The sequence below is a fragment of the Ovis aries genome, chromosome 25, assembly GCF_016772045.2.
Source record: "Ovis aries strain OAR_USU_Benz2616 breed Rambouillet chromosome 25, ARS-UI_Ramb_v3.0, whole genome shotgun sequence".
Taxonomy (NCBI): domain Eukaryota; kingdom Metazoa; phylum Chordata; class Mammalia; order Artiodactyla; family Bovidae; genus Ovis; species Ovis aries.
In genome coordinates this window covers 23,706,744-23,726,569 of record NC_056078.1, presented here as the reverse complement: position 1 = coordinate 23,726,569, position 19,826 = coordinate 23,706,744, and the positions used below count along the sequence as shown (strand labels likewise).

General features: G+C 34.4%; 1 protein-coding gene across 13 annotated transcripts in view; it reads left to right on the top strand.

Moving 5' to 3' along the window:
• The window catches only part of HERC4 (HECT and RLD domain containing E3 ubiquitin protein ligase 4), a 128,233-nt gene that overhangs the window by 68,459 nt on the left and 39,948 nt on the right, over positions 1 to 19,826 (top strand). For 12 of the 13 annotated variants that reach the window (XM_060406833.1, XM_042240932.1, XM_060406834.1 and 9 more), the window contains 6 exons: positions 10,842 to 10,918; positions 11,174 to 11,298; positions 12,177 to 12,236; positions 12,350 to 12,461; positions 13,221 to 13,410; positions 14,868 to 15,040. In XM_060406833.1, the coding sequence (XP_060262816.1) occupies positions 10,842 to 10,918; positions 11,174 to 11,298; positions 12,177 to 12,236; positions 12,350 to 12,461; positions 13,221 to 13,410; positions 14,868 to 15,040 (737 nt within the window). The remainder of the gene's footprint in view (positions 1 to 10,841; positions 10,919 to 11,173; positions 11,299 to 12,176; positions 12,237 to 12,349; positions 12,462 to 13,220; positions 13,411 to 14,867; positions 15,041 to 19,826) is intronic. The other variant, XM_042240934.2, reaches the window with a different exon arrangement.

Genomic DNA, 19,826 nt, shown 5'->3' with positions numbered 1-19,826 from the left:
AAATAGAATTCTAAAGGTAGTCATTATTGCTGCTGTTTAGTCTCATTACACACAGTAGCCGCAAGGTATAAACAATTCATTTGTCCATCAACAGATGAATAGATAGATAAATATGGAATATGCATGTAATTGAGTTTAAGTCATATAGAGGAATAAGATTTTGGTACATGCCACAGCATGGAAGAACCTTTAAAACATTATTATGCTAAGTGAAATAATCCTGACACAAAAGGACAAATATTGTATGATCCCTCTTATATGAGGTACCTAGAACAAACTTATAGAGAATGAGAGAACAGTGGTTACCAGGTGCTTGAGAGAAGGGAGAATGAGGACTTCTTTAATGGGTACAAAGTTTCTGTTTGGGATGATAAAATATTCTGGAGATGAATAATGATAATGGTTGCATAACACTGTGAAGTTACTTAATGCCAGAAATTAACACTTTAAAGTGGTTAAAACAGTAAAATTTTCTATGTGTATTTTACCACAAGTTTATAGTGGTTAAAACAGTAAAATTTTCTACTATGTGTATTTTACCACGATTTTATGGCTGATAATTACTTTGTACTGTACTAAAGCTGTGTAGGATAGAAACTAATTAAATGTGAATTTTATTTACTTAGCCCCTCTAGAAGATAAGTCTGTGGCCTCTACCATAAATCACATTTTTAGCATAAACTATCTGATATGGTCTCAAGGCCACAGGTAAACAAAAACACACTTAATAGGATATTCCCAAGACTTTGAGACTCTCTCCTTGGAACTGGGCAAAGGGTAAACCTTTCTTTAGAATGTGTATGCTAGGGCGGCTATAATAAAATATCACAAACTTGTTTGCTTGAGCAGTACGAATTTATTGATTCACAGTCCTTATGGCTTGAAGTTCAAAATCAAGGTGTTGGCAGTGTTGCTTCCTTCTAAGGGCTGTAAGAGTCCCATGTGTCTCTTAGCTTTTGATGGTTTGCTGGCAGTCTGGTATTCCTTGGCTAGTAGTCTCTGCCTTCATTCTCCCTGTGTGCTTATGTGTGTCCAAATTTTGCCCTTATATAAGGACACCAGTCATTTTGTATTAGTGGACCATCCTACTCAAATATGACTTCAGTTTAAGTAATTACGTTTGCAGTGACCCTATTTCTGAATAAGGTCACTTTCTGAAGCCTCCGGGAATTAGGCCTTAAAACATAAGAATTTGGGGAGAACACAGTTCTTCCCATGACAATGTCCCAGACCTGACAAAGTAATCTTTTACTGGGCACGAAGCATCATAAACATTGACTCCATAAGTATAGCCAACTTTATTCCTTAAAATGACTTGTATCTGATTTAATAGCCATCATTCTCAAATATGACATTTCAGGTAAGCCGTTGGTTATATAATTGATTGTTCAACCAGTTATGAAAGAAGTACAAACTAGTGAAAAGGGGAACATACTCTTACTGAACCCATGCAGACAGCAACATTACAATCAAAAGAAGGGAAACCTAGTATGTTTGAATTCTCATTGAATTCTGGGGATCAGCAAGAATCAGATAACAATTTTTTAGTTGACTTACTATATTTTGTTACAGATATATATTACAGATGATCACCACAGTAAGTTTAGTTAAACATCTATCACCATAGTTACAATTTTTTTTTCTTGTTATGAAACTAAGATTTACTCTCTTACCAAGTTTAAAATATGACTGGAAATTTGTACCTTTTGAGCCCCAGCCAGAGGTGGCTGAGGGTAGGGGCAGACACAGTGGATAAAGGGGCTCAAAAGATACAAATTTCCAGTCATATTTGAAACTTGCTAAGAGAATAAGTCTTAACAGTTTCATAATGGTTTTGTAACTGTGGTGATAGATATTAACTAGACTTATTGTGGTGATCATTTGCAATATATACAACCACTAATGTGTTCTCTTTACCTATTAGCTTATTTTCATTTGGTGGTTGTTTGTTTTTTAGATGCCATGTGTAAGCAGGGTTGTATAGTGTTTATTTATCTGACTTATTTCACTTAGCATAATACCCTTTGGAATCATTTGTGTTGCCACAAATGGCAATATTTACTTTTTTATGGCTAATATTCCATTGCATGTATATGGCTGTGTATATATTATTTGTGTGTATGTATGAGATGTATACACATCTCATATTTTCTTTATCCATTCATCCATCACTGGAAACGTAGGTTGTTTCCATATTTTGGCTATTGTAAAATGAACATGGTGGTACATACATCTCTTCAAATTGATGTTTTGTTTTACCCAGAAGTAGAATTTCTGGATCATACGGTAGTTCTATTTTTAATCTCTTGAAGAACCTCCATACTGTTTCCATAATGGCTGTACAATTAACATTCCCAGTAGCAGTACATGAGGCTTTCCTTTTCTCCACATCTTCACTAATATTTGTTTCTTGTCTTTTGGATAATAGCCAATGTAACAGGTTGATACTTTGGTGTGATTTGCATTTCCCTGATGATTAATGATGTTGAGTATCTTTTCATTTGTCTATGGACCTTCTATATGCCTTCTTTGGAAGAATGTCGGTTCAGGTCTTCTGCCTATTTTTTTTTTTTAACCAGGCTGTTAGTTTTCTTAATGTTGAATAATGTGAACTGTTAATGTATTTTGGCTATTAACTCCTTATTGGCTACATCATTTGCAAATGTTTCTGCCATCTAGTAGGTCTTTTTGTTATGTCAGTGGTTTCCCTTGCTGTGCAAAAGCTTTTAAGTCTAATTAAGTCCTGTTTATTTTCACTTTTGTTTCCTTGCCTTAGGAGACAGATCCAAAAAGAGTTGCTGCGATTTATGTCTAAGAGTGATCTGCCTGTTCTCTTCTAGTTTTATGGTTTCTGATCTTAACGTTTTGGTCTTTAATCCATGATGATGATTTCCTTTGCTCTGTAGAAATTTTTTAGTTTCGTATGCAGTCCTGTTGCTTATTTTTGCTTTTGATACCTTTACTTTTTGGTCAAATTCAAACAGTCATCCTCAAGACTGATGTCAAGGAGCTTGCTGCCTATGTTTTCTTCTAAGAGTTTATGTTTAGGTCATACATTCAAATCTTCAGTGTTTTGAGGTAGTTTTTGTGTGTGGTATAAGAGAGTGGTTCAGTTTCATTCTTTTGCATGTGGCTGTCCAATTTTCCCAGCACTATTCATTGAAAAGACTGTCCTTCTCCATTCCCAGGTGGCACTAGCAGTAAAGAATCCACCTGGCAATGCAGGAGACATAAAGAGATGTGGGTTTGATCCCTGGGTAGGGAAGATCCCCTGGAGGTGGGCCTGGCAACCCACTCCAGTATTCTTGCCTGGAGAATTGCATGGACAGAGGATCCTGACATGCACAAATAGGGTGTCAGAAGAGTCATGCACGACTGAAGTGACTTAGCATGCCCCATTGTGTATTCTTGGCTCCTTTATCTTAAATAAACTGCTCATATGTGCTTTGGTTTATTTCTGGGCTGTCTATTCTGTTCCAGTGATCCATGTCTTATTTTAATGCCAGTACCATACCGTTTTGATTATTGTAGTGTTGTAATATAGTTCAACCCTGCCATCACTCTTGTTTGTCTCTCACACTTTTGTTACTGTCCAGGAAGTCTGTCTTATTTTTATTGGCTCCCAGTTAGTTGAGTATATGGTGAGACCTATCAGTTTCCCAAAGGGGAAAGTTTCAACAAGTACCTAGATTCAGGCTGATTGGATGCCAGACTCTCAGGCAGCAGCTTTTAAGTAAACAAATATATATCATCTTGTGGGACCGCAAGTGAAAGTCACAGTGACTGGCAGAACCAGGCAACCTAGAGACGTTTCTTGGGCAGCAGCTGTGTAAATCAGGGCCCCGTTAAAGGTACAGGCTCCTTTGCAGGAGTCTGGCAACTTAAAGCAAGATAGAGGGAGAGTGTAGAGATGGCATCCACTAGCTTCTATTCCCAGAGATCACTTCAGTAGGTTGCTAAAGCTCCAGGACAAGCTTGTAGGCCTTTTCACAGAAAACTGGGGTATATTCCACTTGCTATTCATGTTTTGCACTAAGGGTGGTAGCCAGCCAAGGACTGTTCTCTAGTTGTTAAAATCACATGGGATCCAGGATACAAACCCAGCTGTCCACCAGAACCAGGCAGTGAAGGGGAATCATTAAGTGATAGCCACAATGGGATTACCAGATGGGAATACAAGCTCCCCTGTGTAGTAGAGGGACAGTATACAGATAGGGCTCTCCTGAGATCTCTGAGAAAATTACAGTAGGCCTTTAGATATGGATTTAATTAGAATCCTTCCTCCTAGCCCAAAGCTCTTTTAGGTAAACTAAATACACCTTTTTTATGGAAATATTGGACACCTCCGTCTGTTGCTTCTTGCTGTGCCCTGGGGTGGTAGTCAGTTAAGTCTTTCTCCATTGATTATAGTCCTGTGGGACCCTCAAGCCATAAGCCCCATTAGACCTCCAGGGTTGGGTGATCTAGAGGTGTTCGCTAGATGGCTGCTGCAAAAATCAGGGCACTAGGTGAGGATATAAACTCCTTTCTGGGAAATACTGGCAAGCTGAAGTGAGAAGAGAAACTGTTTTTTAACATTTCATTTCAGCTTACTGAAGCAGAGTTTACAAAATTGATGTGAATTACTTTACTTTAGAAGAAGGAGAAATGACTCTCTGTAAGGGAGATCCAGAAAACAGAAAATTAAAACGAAGTTAAACATTATATATCTTGGATTGTCAGTTCCATAAAATGGCTTATCAGCTTAAAAAGAGTATATGAGAAATCCTACTGTAGTCCACTGGTGTCTTCTGAAAGTTCTCCAAGCCATGTCTCCTCAAAAACCTGTGCCCAAGTGTCTACTTGACATATAAATGATTTAAAATACCAGATGCAGTCCTTTTCACAGGACTCTGAGACTATCCTTATTTGTCGATAGTACAAACTCTGGCCTGTAACTTACAGAAAAGCTTTCAGACAAGCGTAAGAGTAAAAAAAAAAAACTATTCAGTAGTAGACAGTGGCTTAGAATAACTGTCGCTTATTTATTACTGGTAATTGTCAAGTGGAAGGATATGATGAGGGTCCATAATAAGAATAAATTTAACAAGGAAATTTGTATCTGTTGTATTTGTGACAAACAGAGTACATTACAGGCATATTTTGGAGATATTGCCATTTGATTCCAGAACACCTCTATTAAGTGAGTCAGATAAATATTTTGGTTTCTTGGTACATATAAAAGTTATGTTTACATTATCCTGTAGTCTGTTAAATGTACTGTAGCATTATTTCTTTAAAAAATATATGTATCTTAATCAAAATATTACTAAAAAATGCTAACCATTGTCTTATAATAAAAATCATCATTAATTTGTAAATGCCACAATATCTGTAAAACACAGTAAAGTGAGTTATGCCTGTATTCCAAAAAGGTTTTTAAACAAGAATGTTTCTAATGATGATGATTAAGCCTGTTTACAAAGAAGTGATTCTTACATCTGATTTATAAAGATGAATAAATATTACTTTTTATAGACGAAGAAAGCCTTGAGTTACAACGTGATAATCCTGAGACCTAATACCAGAAATAGCACCAAGAGAATCAAGAAAAGAGAGTCAGTAAATCAGGGGTCAAGTTTAGACATCTATATTTTTTTAGAACCCCGCTTGAAAATCACTGGCCTAGAAGATGATAGATGTAAATAAAAATGAAAGTTCAATAATAACTGAAATTAGAACTGATACCACTCACCACTGGAACTTTCATAAATACAGGAAAACTTTACAGAACTATTCATGAGTTTTGAATAATGTTTCCCCAAAGCAATGACATTACTGAATCTCCATGGACTTCTCATAACACTTTTTGAAATTTATTAATTTATGAAATTTTTATATTATGTTTACCATGTAAATTAGAAAAATTTATAATAATTGCATTTTGAAATATTTTCTATTTAGAGAAGTGAAAATTTTATATTTACATTTACCATATAAATGTAACCTTCTGATTTGACAGCTCTTCCCATGCAACTCTTAACAATAGTAACACTTCAAATCAGCGTAATTATTTCTAGCATCTCTTCTTATATGTTGAAATGTCAGATCTCTGTGAGTCTCCATAGCCTTTGGGAAATCTCAAAGGAATTTTCACTAACACATATAAAGTATCTGGAAGTTCTGTTTTTCTGTGTTTACGATATGATTTGGTGAAGTGTGTTAGGTTGCTAAGGCTGCCAAAATACCACAGACTGGGTGGCTTAAATAGCAGAAGTTGATTTTCTCAGAGTTTTGGAGGCTAGAAGTCTACGATTACCCTGTCAGCAGGTGTGGTTTCTTCTGAAGCCTATCTCCTTGGCTTGCAAATGGCTACCTTCTTACTGTGTGACCGTGTGTGTGTTGCTGGTGTCTCTTCCTGTTCTTACGAAGACAGCTTGCGAACAGCTGCCTTCTTACCGTATAATCGTGTGTTTGTGTGTATGTATTTTGCTGGCGTTTCTTCTTGTTCTTATAAAGGAAACAGGAATGTTGTATTAGGACACCTTCCTAACAGTCTCATTTTTCCTTAATCACCTTTCTAAAGGCCCTGTCTCCCAAATGCAGTCATATTCTGAGGTACTGGGGCTTACGGCTTCAGCATATAAACTTGACCAGGAGACACAGTTCAGCCCATACCAGGAAGACAGAAATCAAAAAAGTTGTGAGAGAAGATTGGAAACTTTATTAGAAGATGTAACCTGTGATGCTTGAGAAATAATACCTGGTTACCGATTTTACTGAAGTGAGATTAAAACATTTCAAAATAAATGTAAATGGTAATGTGATTGAAAAGAACTTTAGCTTATTCATAAGTGAGGAGTCGTGATTCTTTTTTTCCCCTTAAATAATGTAAGACAATAAAATTGACATGTATAGAAAGTTATTCTAGTAAGATGCAGAGTTTTTGCTCTTTGGCAGATTACACAAAAGTAAAGAACAACATATAGATGAAGGCACGGGAGTACACCCTTAAAACTGAAGTGGACTTTGCTAAGATTTTAACATACTGAAAACCTTTTTCACAGTCAAGTATAAACCAAGACAGATGAAATTCACGTAGCATGCTGTGTCTTCAGTTATGCTCTTCCATGTTCTGGACAAGCTGGTAGATTTTCAAGGGCAGTGGTATTGTGTCAGAGTCCTTGAGATTAAGGTGACTTTCATATTAGTACTAAAATGTTGTCTGTGTTAATATGCAATGCTTTTGTTCCTGTTCATTTTCAAATAAATCAATGAGTATTTTTAAAATCTCTTAATTTTAAATTACTGATATGGTATATATTAATGCTTTTAAGCCCTTTGGGATTCTGAATAAGTCCTAAGAGTGCAAAGGGATTCAGAGATCATCAGAAACTACTTTTCCTTGTAAATCAAAGGCACATAGTTGGTTGTATCTCTGTCAGTATTGCTCCTAAATAGTATGCTTTACAGAATTGTAAATAGCTCAGAGACACCTTTTAGGTAGCTATGTTTCTGAAGGGGGCCCTAAACAAGACTCAATAAATGGGGAAGGGAGTTCAGGAGAGCCTATTGTAAAGTCTTCTCATTTTTTCCTGACAGTGTAGTTTGTAGAGAGTAAGGAGAAGGTGAACTAGCCCTCCTAGATATAACAATGTGTATTGTAAATCTGTAACAGTTAAATCAGATTATTGGTAAAACAGACATTCAGATTATTACAGTTAAAGGGAAATTGTGGGGAGGGAGAGGAGGATCCATATATTGGCATTGTATATAGGTTTTGCTTCAGGTTCAAATTGCAGTTGATTGGCAGTTGCTCTTGGAGTTATAGGAAGGACCTTATGAAGTGGAAGTTATGAGAAGGGCTTTGAGAACACTTGGGGTGGAGAGGAGTGCCAAAGTTGTTGAGGGTTGTATGTTATAGGTAGAAGAGGTATAGTGTCTCTTCATAACTTTAAAACAGGGCATCACTAATAAATATGTGGAGAAGGGGTAAGAATTACTCAACACATGAGAATTGGTAGGAAAATATCAGTTTAGATCCTAAACTAACAATATATTCTAAAGGAAATTATAGATGGATTAAAGGTAAATATAAAAAAGTTCTTAAGATAATTCTGTAATTTGAGGTTGGGAAAAACCTTTCTTAGCATTATGGCGATGAAACATGTCATAAAGAATAAAACAAATACATTTGATTTAATGGAAAAAAGAAATCTGAGTTGAAATTAAATAATTTAGGAAAAATGTTTGTAACAGATAAAACCTGAGATAGTAGCCAAAGTACTCATACATATTGGTGTGAAAAATAGTAAGATACCTAGTAAATAGGACAAACATTTAGACATGTAGTAAAGGTAGTTAATGGAAATTCCCAGTGAGGAAATCGAGGTTACTAAGAAACATATAAAAGTTATAATCAAAGAGAAATGCAAATTCAAAAAGCCAAGCAATAGTAAATAAGTGGAAAAGAACAAGCATTAATCTTTCCTATTACAGGGCAATGTGGTGGATAAGGGGATGCTAATGGTCCAACCATAAGATGAGGAAGTAATTAATATTAGTGTATCATTTTTCAGCCCACAATGAATTAATGGTCTGTGGGTGTCAGTGGTTACTAACATCACAAAAAGGAACACAACCATACATTATGTGCTTCCTGATGAAGAATAGCCTTGTCTACTACCATGTAATAATTTTGTCAAAATAATTGAGTAATTAATCTAATGAAATCCTCTCTAGATCCAACTACTAATTTATAGAAATATACAGAAGACTGAGGAAAATACTAGTAGAATCTTCAAGGATATAATCACCAAAATCAATCTGCAGGAAGCTGTGTAGGACAAATGACTAGGTTCCACAGACATTTTTAGAGTTGTAATTAAAAGAAAATTAAGGAAAATAATTTTTGGTGCTATTCATAGCCCCCAGAAACCTATTAATGTACTGTAGTCTATCCATTTACTTGTTGATTATTTAAAGAGGGCAGAATCACCTTTTAGAAACAAATGAATAACATCCTGCTCAGTGTTTTGAAGAAAGTGCATGACTTCATGTGGACTTGTGAAGATGATGTAGAGAAAAGATTTTAAGTTGAGTGATTGGTTTATTTAATACTTTATTTTATTTATTTATTCTTTTTTTTATTTAATACTTTAAATTTACCCTTTTAATCTGTTCTTTAAAATGTTTGGCCTTGAACATTCTTGTTGTGGAAAATTTGGTCATTAATGTTCTGATCTCTGAAGCTCTTATTATTGGTATTTTCTAAGCTAGGTAATTTTTATATTATATATTAAACATTTACTCAGTGTTTTTACAAATAAAACATTGTGTTTAATAGTAGGGAATGATCCAAGGAAATTAAGATGTGATCCCTTCCTTAAGAATTTATAATTCTGTAGCAGTGATGGTCACAAATAATACAGGTGAAGAATTAGTCTAGTCAACTGAAGAGTGGAGGGTCAGGACTAGGAAAACAGAAATGGACTATGTTTGGAAATAACTAGACTTAAGTTGGGCTTCCCTGATGGTTCAATAGTAAAGAACCCACCTGCCATTGTAGGAGACTAGGAAACGCGGGTTCGATGCCTGGGATGGGGAGATTCCCCTGGGGGAGGAAATGGCAACCCACTCCAGTATTCTTGTCTGGGAAATCCTATGGAAAGAGGAGCCTGGTGGTCTGCAGTCCATGGGGTTGCATAAGAGTTGGACATGACTTAGAGACTTAACAACAAGAGCAACAAAGCCTTAAATTATATACGTTGTGGTGCTATAGTGTTTTGGTATGTGATACTTTTTTTTTTAATGATGAGTTAGTATATTTTATACATTTATTTTTATTGAAGTATAATTGATTTACAATGCTGTATTAATTTCTTATTTTTTTATATTTACTTTATTTTACTTTACAGTACTGTATTGGTTTTGCCGTACATGGTATGTGATACTTATAAATAGTAGTCTAGTGGTATTTTTGTTAATATTATAGATAGTTTTTCCATTTTGAGATAAAGAAGAGAAAGAGGAAGAGGCTTTGAATGTCTTTTTGAAAAGGGACTTCATTGTTTCTTCTTTTATTTCTACTAAATTTGTTTATTAATATATATATTTTTGGACCTGGTTTGGTGTTATTGATAGTTTCTAATAAAGAGCTCTGTGTGTCACTTTACTTTCGTATAGCTTTGTTGAGAGAGAGAAGAATTTTGCATTATTCAAGATTTAACATACACTGATGCTTGTTTCTTGTTTGTTGTCATTCTTTTTAAAATGAATGTTCCTTTTTTTTTGGCCATGTCCCACACAGCTTGCAGGATCTTAGTTACCCAACCAGGGATTGAACTCTGGGCCACAGCAATGAGAATGCTGAGTCTGACCACACCAGGGAATTCCCCAAAATGAATATTCTTACTTTTTATTTTCTTCTGAGCTATGTTTTATACCTTTGATTCAGTTTTTATATCATCATCAGTTTTAAATATATTGAGATAATAAAGATCTAGATTAAAAAATGTCAGTTTGATATGCAGATCAAAAAGAAGACTGTACAACAGAAACCAATACAACATGTAAAGCAATTTATCCTCCAACTGAAAAAAACAAACCAAAAGAAAGCTTAGAAGCAGGAAAAAAAAAGAGCAACCAAAAAGCTTAGCAAATGCTGGATGTGCTTGTGGGATCATTTAATGTTCCACTAACTTGGTCGGTCAACATTCTGAGTCATTTGTATCATTGAGCCCAGGATTGGAAGGTCTCATTAAGTTAGAGATTAAGAGGAAGTCCAGTAGCATATTTGATGCTCTAAAAATATATATATATATATAAATCTTGAATTTTTTAATGTTTTATTTTTATTACAGATTCTGAAGAATATTTCTGTGTGAAAAGAATTTTCTCAGGTGGAGATCAAAGCTTTTCACATTATTCTAATCCCCAGGTAATAAAAATCATATGAATAATTTAAATAAGCTCAGATAATTTCATATTAGTATTTTTTATATGTTACAAAGTAATGGCCTTAATGTTTTTCCTCAAGTCTACAAATATTTTCAGATCTATTTGACAAGTTTTTGTTTTCAGTTTGTTTTTCAAGGTTTGTTTTCAGGTGTTTAGCAGAGATTAACTTCCAGATGCAGAATGCTTTGTATATAATCCTCTTCCCTCAAACTCATCTACTTATTTTAAACTTTAGAACTGTGGGCCACCAGATGACTTTAGATATCCTGATCCTTCGAAGCAGATCTGGACTGTGAATGAAGCTCTAATTCAAAAATGGCTCAGCTACCCCTCTGGAAGATTTCCTGTAGAGATAGCCAAGTAAGAAATGTTTTATCTATGCAAAGACAAAATCTACACAAAGACAAAATCTCTCAACTCCATGGTAGAGGAACCTGTACTTAGAAGTTTTTATTTAAATAAATACTTCATTAAATATCATTTACTGAATGGTTTATATACAAAAGTTTAAATGTCTGGAATTTCTGTAATAGTGGATATTTTAGGAGATCTCATTTAAAATTGTTATATATTTTAAATATAAAAATATAAGAATATGCAGTTCTAAAAATACTAAATATAGCCACTTTAGAGATTGGGTTTGCAAAAAAGTTCCTTCTGGCTTTATACTGGTCACTTTCTTTTCACATCTGTATTCCTAGAAGAATTGAGTATTACTTCCTTCTTGAATATTTTGCTTGCAGATGGACTTGTTTAGTACTTTAAATTGTTGTTGTTGTTGTTGTTGTTGAAGGTGGTGTAGGTATTTGGGATGAGGGATTATAGCTGATCAGCTGTGGTTTAGTTCTAGATTATGTTCCCAAACTAAAGTTTTTCTTAACAGCGTGCAGAGTATTCCTCAGAAAAATAACTTTCCAGATTAGATTTACCACTGTGTGGAACTAAGAAAGTTAAATATGCTTGTTTTTACAAAAAAAAAATTTTTTTTAGGAACATCAGATTTATTTGGTGAATCTGAGGATGATAGTAATGTTCAAGAGAGTCTAGGTTGAACAGTAATACCTCTATCAAGATTTACTTAATCTGTAGTAATTTATAGAATTCCAATTTATTCTGAATGTTGATTGGAGGAATGCACTGTAGCATTAAATATTAGTTTAACTTTAATTTTTATTAAAAAAATGAAGGTAAGCAGATTTCTCATTTTGTGATTTGAAGATTTTTAAATTTCTTTTTAGTGAAATTGATGGAACATTTTCTTCATCTGGTTGTCTAAATGGAAGTTTTTTAGCTGTTAGGTAAGTGGCAAATCTTTGTTATACTGAATTTTTTGAATTTATTATATTAAATAATAATGTCATTAAATAAATGAATTTATAAAGTTTTTCTCTCTCTCTTTTTTTAACAATAGCAATGATGATCACTATAGAACAGGCACTAGATTTTCAGGGGTTGATATGAATGCTGCTAGACTTTTATTCCACAAACTTATACAACCTGATCATCCTCAGATATCTCAGCAGGTTTGTTTTTAAAGTATTTTGTATTTGTGTTATGTTCCCTGTTGAGTTTTTTATTCCCTGTTATTCTAAAGCTTTGTTGCCTAATTAACTCTATAATTTCATATACTTTATTATGATGTCTTTTTATAAACTAACGTAAGAATTTAAATCAGGTATTATTTTAAACTGTTTGTAATTTAGCTGTCAGACGTCTGTAAATCTTTCCAGATGTTCAGAGCAGACCCTTAATCACTTAACATTACCATGTTGGTTAAGTCTGCATAGCTGTTGATGCAGAGAGTTTAAATTGAGATTTGTACGTAAGATTTTTAAGATTCTTTTACAAATAGCACTGAAACATGTATATTACCATATGTGAAATAGACAACCAGTCCAAGTTCGATGCATGAAACAGGACTCTTAAAGCCAGTGCACTGGGACAACCAGAGGGATGGGAGGAGGGTTCAGGATGGGGGGACATACGTACCCCCGTGGCTGATTCATGTCAGTGTATGGTAAAAATCACCAAAATATTGTAAAGTAATTGGCCTCCAATTAAAATAAATTAATTAAAAAAAAGATTCTCTTATATTGGGTAGGCATTAATTTTCATTGTGCTTCAGAGTACATTCATTGATGCATCATAAGATGGTTTCTTTTTTTCTTTTCCCTTCACCATTTAATGTTTCCTGTGGTGTAAGATTTTCTTTTTCTGTTTTTTTTTTTTTGAATATGCATTCATTTTAAATGAAGTAGATTTTACTTTTTGTCAAAATGTAGGTGGCAGCTAGCTTGGAAAAGAATCTTATTCCTAAACTGACTAGCTCCTTACCTGATGTTGAAGCGTTGAGATTTTATCTTACTCTACCAGAATGTCCCCTGATGAGCGATTCCAACAATTTCACCACAATAGCAATTCCCTTTGGTACAGCTCTTGTGAACTTAGAAAAGGCGCCGCTGAAAGTACTTGGTAAGAATTTTAATACTTTTTTCTTTTGTAACCTTTTTTCTTTAAATGAAAATGCTAGTTAAGTTCTTACTTTTTTGCTGTTTGAAATTTTGCTGCCCTGAATTGTTTTGACATTGTCTCAGGGAAAGGTAAACCTGTTTTTCAATTCATTACTTTTTGCTAGTCATCTGATGCTAGTTGTTAGAGCTGTTGGAGGCAAAGCATGTTAAATATTAAAATTTTAATCAAACACAACAGTGGAGACAATATCAGGAAAGATAAAAACTGTTTTTCATATTTCTCTAAATGACACCCCACTCCAGTATTCTTGCCTGGAGAATCCCATGGATAGAGGAGCCTGGTGGGCTACAGTCCATGGGGTCGCAAAGAGTCAGACATGACTGGGCGACTGAACAGAAACTTCCTCATTCACTCCAGAGTGATCTTATTGTTAAACTGTAAAGGAAAGGGAACCGTTAAAACTGAACAAACCTGGGTATTAAATCCCCTTGAACTTTATTAGCCCTTTGCCTTGTTTGCCAATTTTCTGATGTCTCTCTGTGTGAGATTCCACTCTTCATTTGATCTTATTTCTCTGGGGTTTTGGCATAAACTTTTCACACTTTGATTTTTCTATTGATTTCATCTCTATTTGTTGACTGTTATAGTTTGCCTGCTACCTTTAGTAGCAGTGCTTTCCTTCCTTCCTAATAGTATTTGTTAGCTATGTCAGTCTGAGATACATACGAGTAATAAAATCAGTACAAGAAGTTTTAGGCTGAGAGTGAGCAGAGGAAGCAACAAGCAGTGGGTAGAGTCCTGGAATCTGAGGGAATGAGCCAGTGAGTGGTTAGAGGAGTGAAGCAGGGACTCACAAGTGTATTCTTGCCATGTTGTCAGCAGTTTTCCTATTCCTATTTGTCTCCTGCACAAGACTGTCACATTTGTAGTTAATAGCTATAAATAGTCAACATGGGGAAAGACAGACATGGTATACTCTACATTATTCAGTTTCTATATTTGATATTTAGGAGTACCTTGCATTCAGGTGGTGCTTCACATTTCAACTTTAAGTTGAAAGGTAAAAGTTGGAGAGACTTGTAAATATTGGAGCAATACAGTTTTTTAGTGTTCTTAAAAATTAAACTACTAATTTATAAAGCAATTTGAAACACCTGGTTTAATACAAGGGATAGTGGTTAAGTTTTTAATATAGCTGAGAAAACCAGGAATGTAAATTCAATAGACCTTTTTTACTTTATTTTTGCTTTTTAGAGCTTTTAGAACTGTATTCTTTAATTTGAATATGGAGTAGTGTCTATCAACCCTAGAAATGTTACATAAAATATCATATTACATGTATCTTCTTGAGATTTTCAAAGGGTTAAGAGCCACTGCTTTAGGAAAAATCAGTATGATTTTGAAAATTGTGACTTTTTAAATTTTATTTTATTTGTGTGTTCACCCTTTAATAACAGAAAACTGGTGGTCAGTACTTGAACCTCCGCTATTCCTCAAGATTGTAGAACTTTTTAAGGAGGTTGTGGTACATCTTTTGAAACTCTACAAGATCGGCATTCCCCCTTCTGAGAGAAGAATTTTCAACAGTTTTCTTCATACTGCATTAAAGGTTTTAGAAATATTGCATAGGGTATGTCCAGTAGTTCATTTATTTTCCTCTTCCCCCATTGCCACTAACAGATTGATGATGTTTATTTTAACATGACTATATTACAGAATTAGATTGGCATAAAAGATATTATAGGAATTTGGAGAAGTTATCTAAATTTTCCTTTAAAAGAAAGAATATATACTTTAGAGCTTTGGTCTTACTTGACTTTGTTAGGCGTTTATGAATAACTTGTCTATAGTTGGGCAGAACAATAGCATACTAATGAATTAGAGTCTCCTTATGTTTTTTCTGAAGAACATGATTTGTTATTTAAATAATACACTTGTTATTTATATGTGGACATAATACAAAAGAGATTTCACCCTACTTATGATTGTGAACGTTTAAAACTCATGTTCTTTCTGCTATTGGCTACTAATGACTTCAATCAAGTAGAACACTTGAAACAGATGACTCATTGAAATTGGAACCATATATAATTCATTAATTTGCCTATTGTTCTTTCCTGCCCTTCTTCCCAGTGGAAGAAATGTACCCTTTACACTTGTAGCAGTTCAAAGTTATATGAAGAAGTAGAGTCTCAGCTGTTACATTAAAGATGCTTTTGAGACATCCCTGACAGCTGGTAGGTATATCTCTGTTCTGCCATTTGATATTAAGATACTATATTGGAAGACATGACCTAAGGGAGGAACATATGTTTCTGGCCTCTAGAATGACTGAAAACCTCACGTGAACCTTTAGTTTCCTCCCCTTAACAGCTTCTTTAGTGTTTTCAGACCCTTCTTGCTTGCTGTTACGGTTAGTGATAAAGGGTAAAGGAAGCAAGCCTTGTGTTCTCTGTAAGAGTGAGCCCATACAGATGATTTTTTTTTTCCTTTTTATTCTTTTATGAAGTTCCTGGTTCATTTAATGAAGTTCCTTTCTCTACTGTTTCTTGAACTTTTCTTCTTTAGTATTTAGTATTTCCAAGCTCTTTAGAAAATAAGTCATTTCTCTTACTATAGCTGAGGCTATGATAGCCATTTTTTTCCTTAGAGGGAAATAAGTTATTCTTATGTTTGCCTTCCCCAGTCCAAGGCTTTCTTGCAGCACTTTAGGGTAAACTGGATTCTGCAGTAAACTGCTATTATCTGTCTTCATGATATGGGTCTCTGCTTTTCTGTATGTCTTTTGCCTAGCATTTAAGTGAATGATTAGATTCTTTCTTTCCTCTGGACTCTCTTTTCCTACTATTTCAGTGAACTATCCTTTGTCAGCAGGACCTTTTTCCCAAGTAAGTAATTGTTCACTTCCCTTCCTCCTTGTCTGCTTATCTTTATTACCTCTTAAAATTTTTTTTTCCTTAGCTGTCTTTTTCCACAAGTGAACGGAAGGGAAATTGGAATTTCCACAAGTGAAAAGGAAAGGAAATTATGAAATTGTCTTTCATAATTACAGACAGAACTTCAGCTAGTAACTTAACGTGCCTAGCTCAGAAGTCTCAATCTCTATTGAAGCGAACCCTATGAGGTTCCGTGTCCAGAGACCTTTCAGATGGAGCCATGCTGGAACTAGGATCCTAAATTATTGCTAGCTGAAAGGGAAAGGAAAATAAGTTCAAAAAGTTATATGAAGTTACATGAGGTAGCCAAGATTAAAAACCTCTCTTGTATATTAATTCATGTGAGCGCTTTACAGGAATCCCTCATTTAACTTTTTATAGTTATATCTTGCCCCTGAATCTGAGTATCAAAGGTCATAAACCAGTAAGTAGCAGAATTGAAATACAAATATACTTCTAAAGTCCCTGATATTTCTAATGTACTTCTATATCAGTAGCTATGATAATATAACTTGTTTAGAAGGGGATTTGGTTTTGTTTTATGCCTCAGTCTGGAGTCTTATACATCCATAATTGCAAATAGCATTGAATTGTTAAAAAGACTAATTCTAATTCCATCTATGCTGCTTCTTATCGATGTGATTTTGAACAAGTCTTCTTTCTCTTTATTGCATATGCAGATAGTTACCTATAAAATAAGGATTGAAATAATGGCCTGCTGGTTTCCCAGGATTGATGTGTTGTTTAGATTATGGAATATATATACAAATACTGTACATTCATAAGGCAGAGATTTTGTTACCACCACCATTTGAGTGGGAAACTGTGGTTTTTAACTCAATTTATTTAATCATGAGGAAATTGAGTACCTGTTTGTGGTTGTTACATACTCAAAAGTAGGGTAGTAACAGTATCAGTTTCTTAGGCATCTCTTAGTGAGAGTTCTTAGGACAGTCACTTACCTTTCTTTTACCTCTTAACTTTGAAGAAAATTTTACTTGGTTCTAACCTGTCAGATAATTGTCAGGGATGATTTATTTTCATCTATAGTGGAACCTAAATTGCTTATCAGAGATTTGTGTTTTAGAAGACACCTTATGTCTGACAGCTGTATATATTTCTTCTCTCTGCTCCATAGTTAAGAATTAGGAGAAGTTTCCTAAAGGGGTTTCCTTCCTGACCAAACCTGGAACAGGATTAAGAACTGTAGAACTGGTCTGTATTTCTCCTGATCTTTTCAGGATATATAAATGACTTGTTCCTCCCTTATGTCATGTCCTTTGGAAAGCTTTTGAATTAGAAATCACTCCGAGTGCTCCAAATGGCATCACAAGAAAGATAATTTTGGTACCTGCTGTCAGGAATGAATGTGTTACCAGGTAAATGAATTTGCTGGCAAGAAATTGGGTTGATTAGTAGTTTCTGAGTTTTCACGCAGTATATCATAGAGATACTAATATGCCAAAAGAAAAGACTTACTTGATCTGACTAGCTTAAGTGCTGCATATCATGCTAATCCTCTAAGTCAGTGATTATCAAAAATTTTTTTTCCAAGGAACCCTTAAACCCAAACAAACAAGGCATATGTTTACATACCATATACCACCTCTGAACTCAGGTTTATAAATGAGAGTACTAAACTGTGATTAATATATGAAGCATTATGGTCACACATATATAGTTTCTATTTTTTACATTTTAGACAGCAGTATTGAATGTGTACGTTGTTTTGAACTTCTATCATGTAATTTTAAAAATTGATTTTACGAACATTTACTGAGTGCCTACTGTGTGCTTATTATGGTGCAGTTATAAACATTAGTGATGCAGTTATAAGGAAAAGATGTGATTTCTTCCCTTGTTAAGATTATAAATGTAGAACAGTTGTATAATACAAATAAATAATTGTTTATAATATAGCATGGTAAGTGCTAGATTAAGCAAAAGGAAGGGTGCTGTGAGAACACATGGGAGGGCACATAACTCAAAAGAATTTAAGACTTCCTGAAGAAAATAATGTCTTGTCAATTTTACCTTCCATACAAATGTATTTTTATTTATATTTTTTTAAACTGTTAATTTTATATGTAAATCTGTATACAGGTCTTTTGGATTGGTCTTCTATTCAGTGCCTAAATATTTTTCTATTTTTGAAAGACTAACAACTGATTTTGTCTTCAGTTATTAAATCATTGTGACTGAATTAACTGTTAACCATCATTTCCCCCCAAGTCTTAAGTTTGACTGAAATTTGTTCCTGAATGAAACCTATTTCTAAATTGCTAGTTTTTATTCTAACTTGACGGTCTTCTCAGGCAGCTCAGTGGTATAGAATCCACCCGCCAAAGCAGGAGACACACGAGACATGGGTTCGATCCCTGGAGTAGGAAATGGCAACCCACAGCAGTATTTTTGCCTGGAAAATTCCATGGACAGAGGAGCCTGGCAGGCTACAGTCTAGTGAGTTGCAAAGAGTAAGACACAACTGAGGGGAAATATACACACACATTCTAACATAGCATTTCTTACAAAAAACATGTCATATCTGCATGATATAAAAGCTGTAAACAGTGGTTGCTACTGGTGAGGGAAATTGCAGTTTACCTTTTAAAATAAATATTTCAGATAAAGAAAAATACATCAGAGGTCAGTAGGATGTGGATGATTGTCAACAAGTATCATTAAATTTTTTAAGAGTCCAATGTAATAGTTAATGTATCTATTTAGTAGTTTCTGCAGATAAATATTGGGCTTCCTAGGTGGCTCAGTAGTAAAGATTTGCAGGAGACACTGGGTCTGGAAGATCCCCTGGAGAAGGAAATGGCAGCCCACTCTAGTATTCTTGTCTGGGAAATCCCATGGACAGAGGAGTCTGGCAGACTACAGTCCATGGGATCACAAAAGAATTGGACACAACTTAGTGATTAAACAACAACAACAACACATAAATATTGGAGAAGGAAAAGCCAATGAGTTTTTGTGTATAATTGCTGGGTTTACTTTCTCTTTTTTTAGCAGCAGAAAGAGTTAAGCTGTAAGGCAAGAGTTGTAAACTTTTTCTGTGAAAGTTTAGATAGTAATGTTTTGTACTTTGTGAACTGTGTGGTTTCTGTTACAACTGCTCAACTCTATTTTTAATGTTTTTTATGCTATTGTAAATTATAATTAAAGTTATTTTTGATTGTTAGTGGTATGGAGAAATTCAGTTTTGTTGCTCGTGTGGAGAAATTCAGTTGAATTTTCACCTTGTACTCTGTGACCTTGGTAAATTAGTAGTTCTCTCCTAGATTCATTTGCATTTTTTTATGTATACAGTCATGATATTTTCTTTCCATATTTAATTGGCTAAGACTTCCCAGTGCATTGTTGAAAATAAATGGTTGCAGTGGACAATTCTTGTCTAAGTCTTCATCTTAGAAAGAAAGTTTTTAATGTTTTACTCATAAGCATGATATTAGCTGTATAGTTTTTGTTTTGATT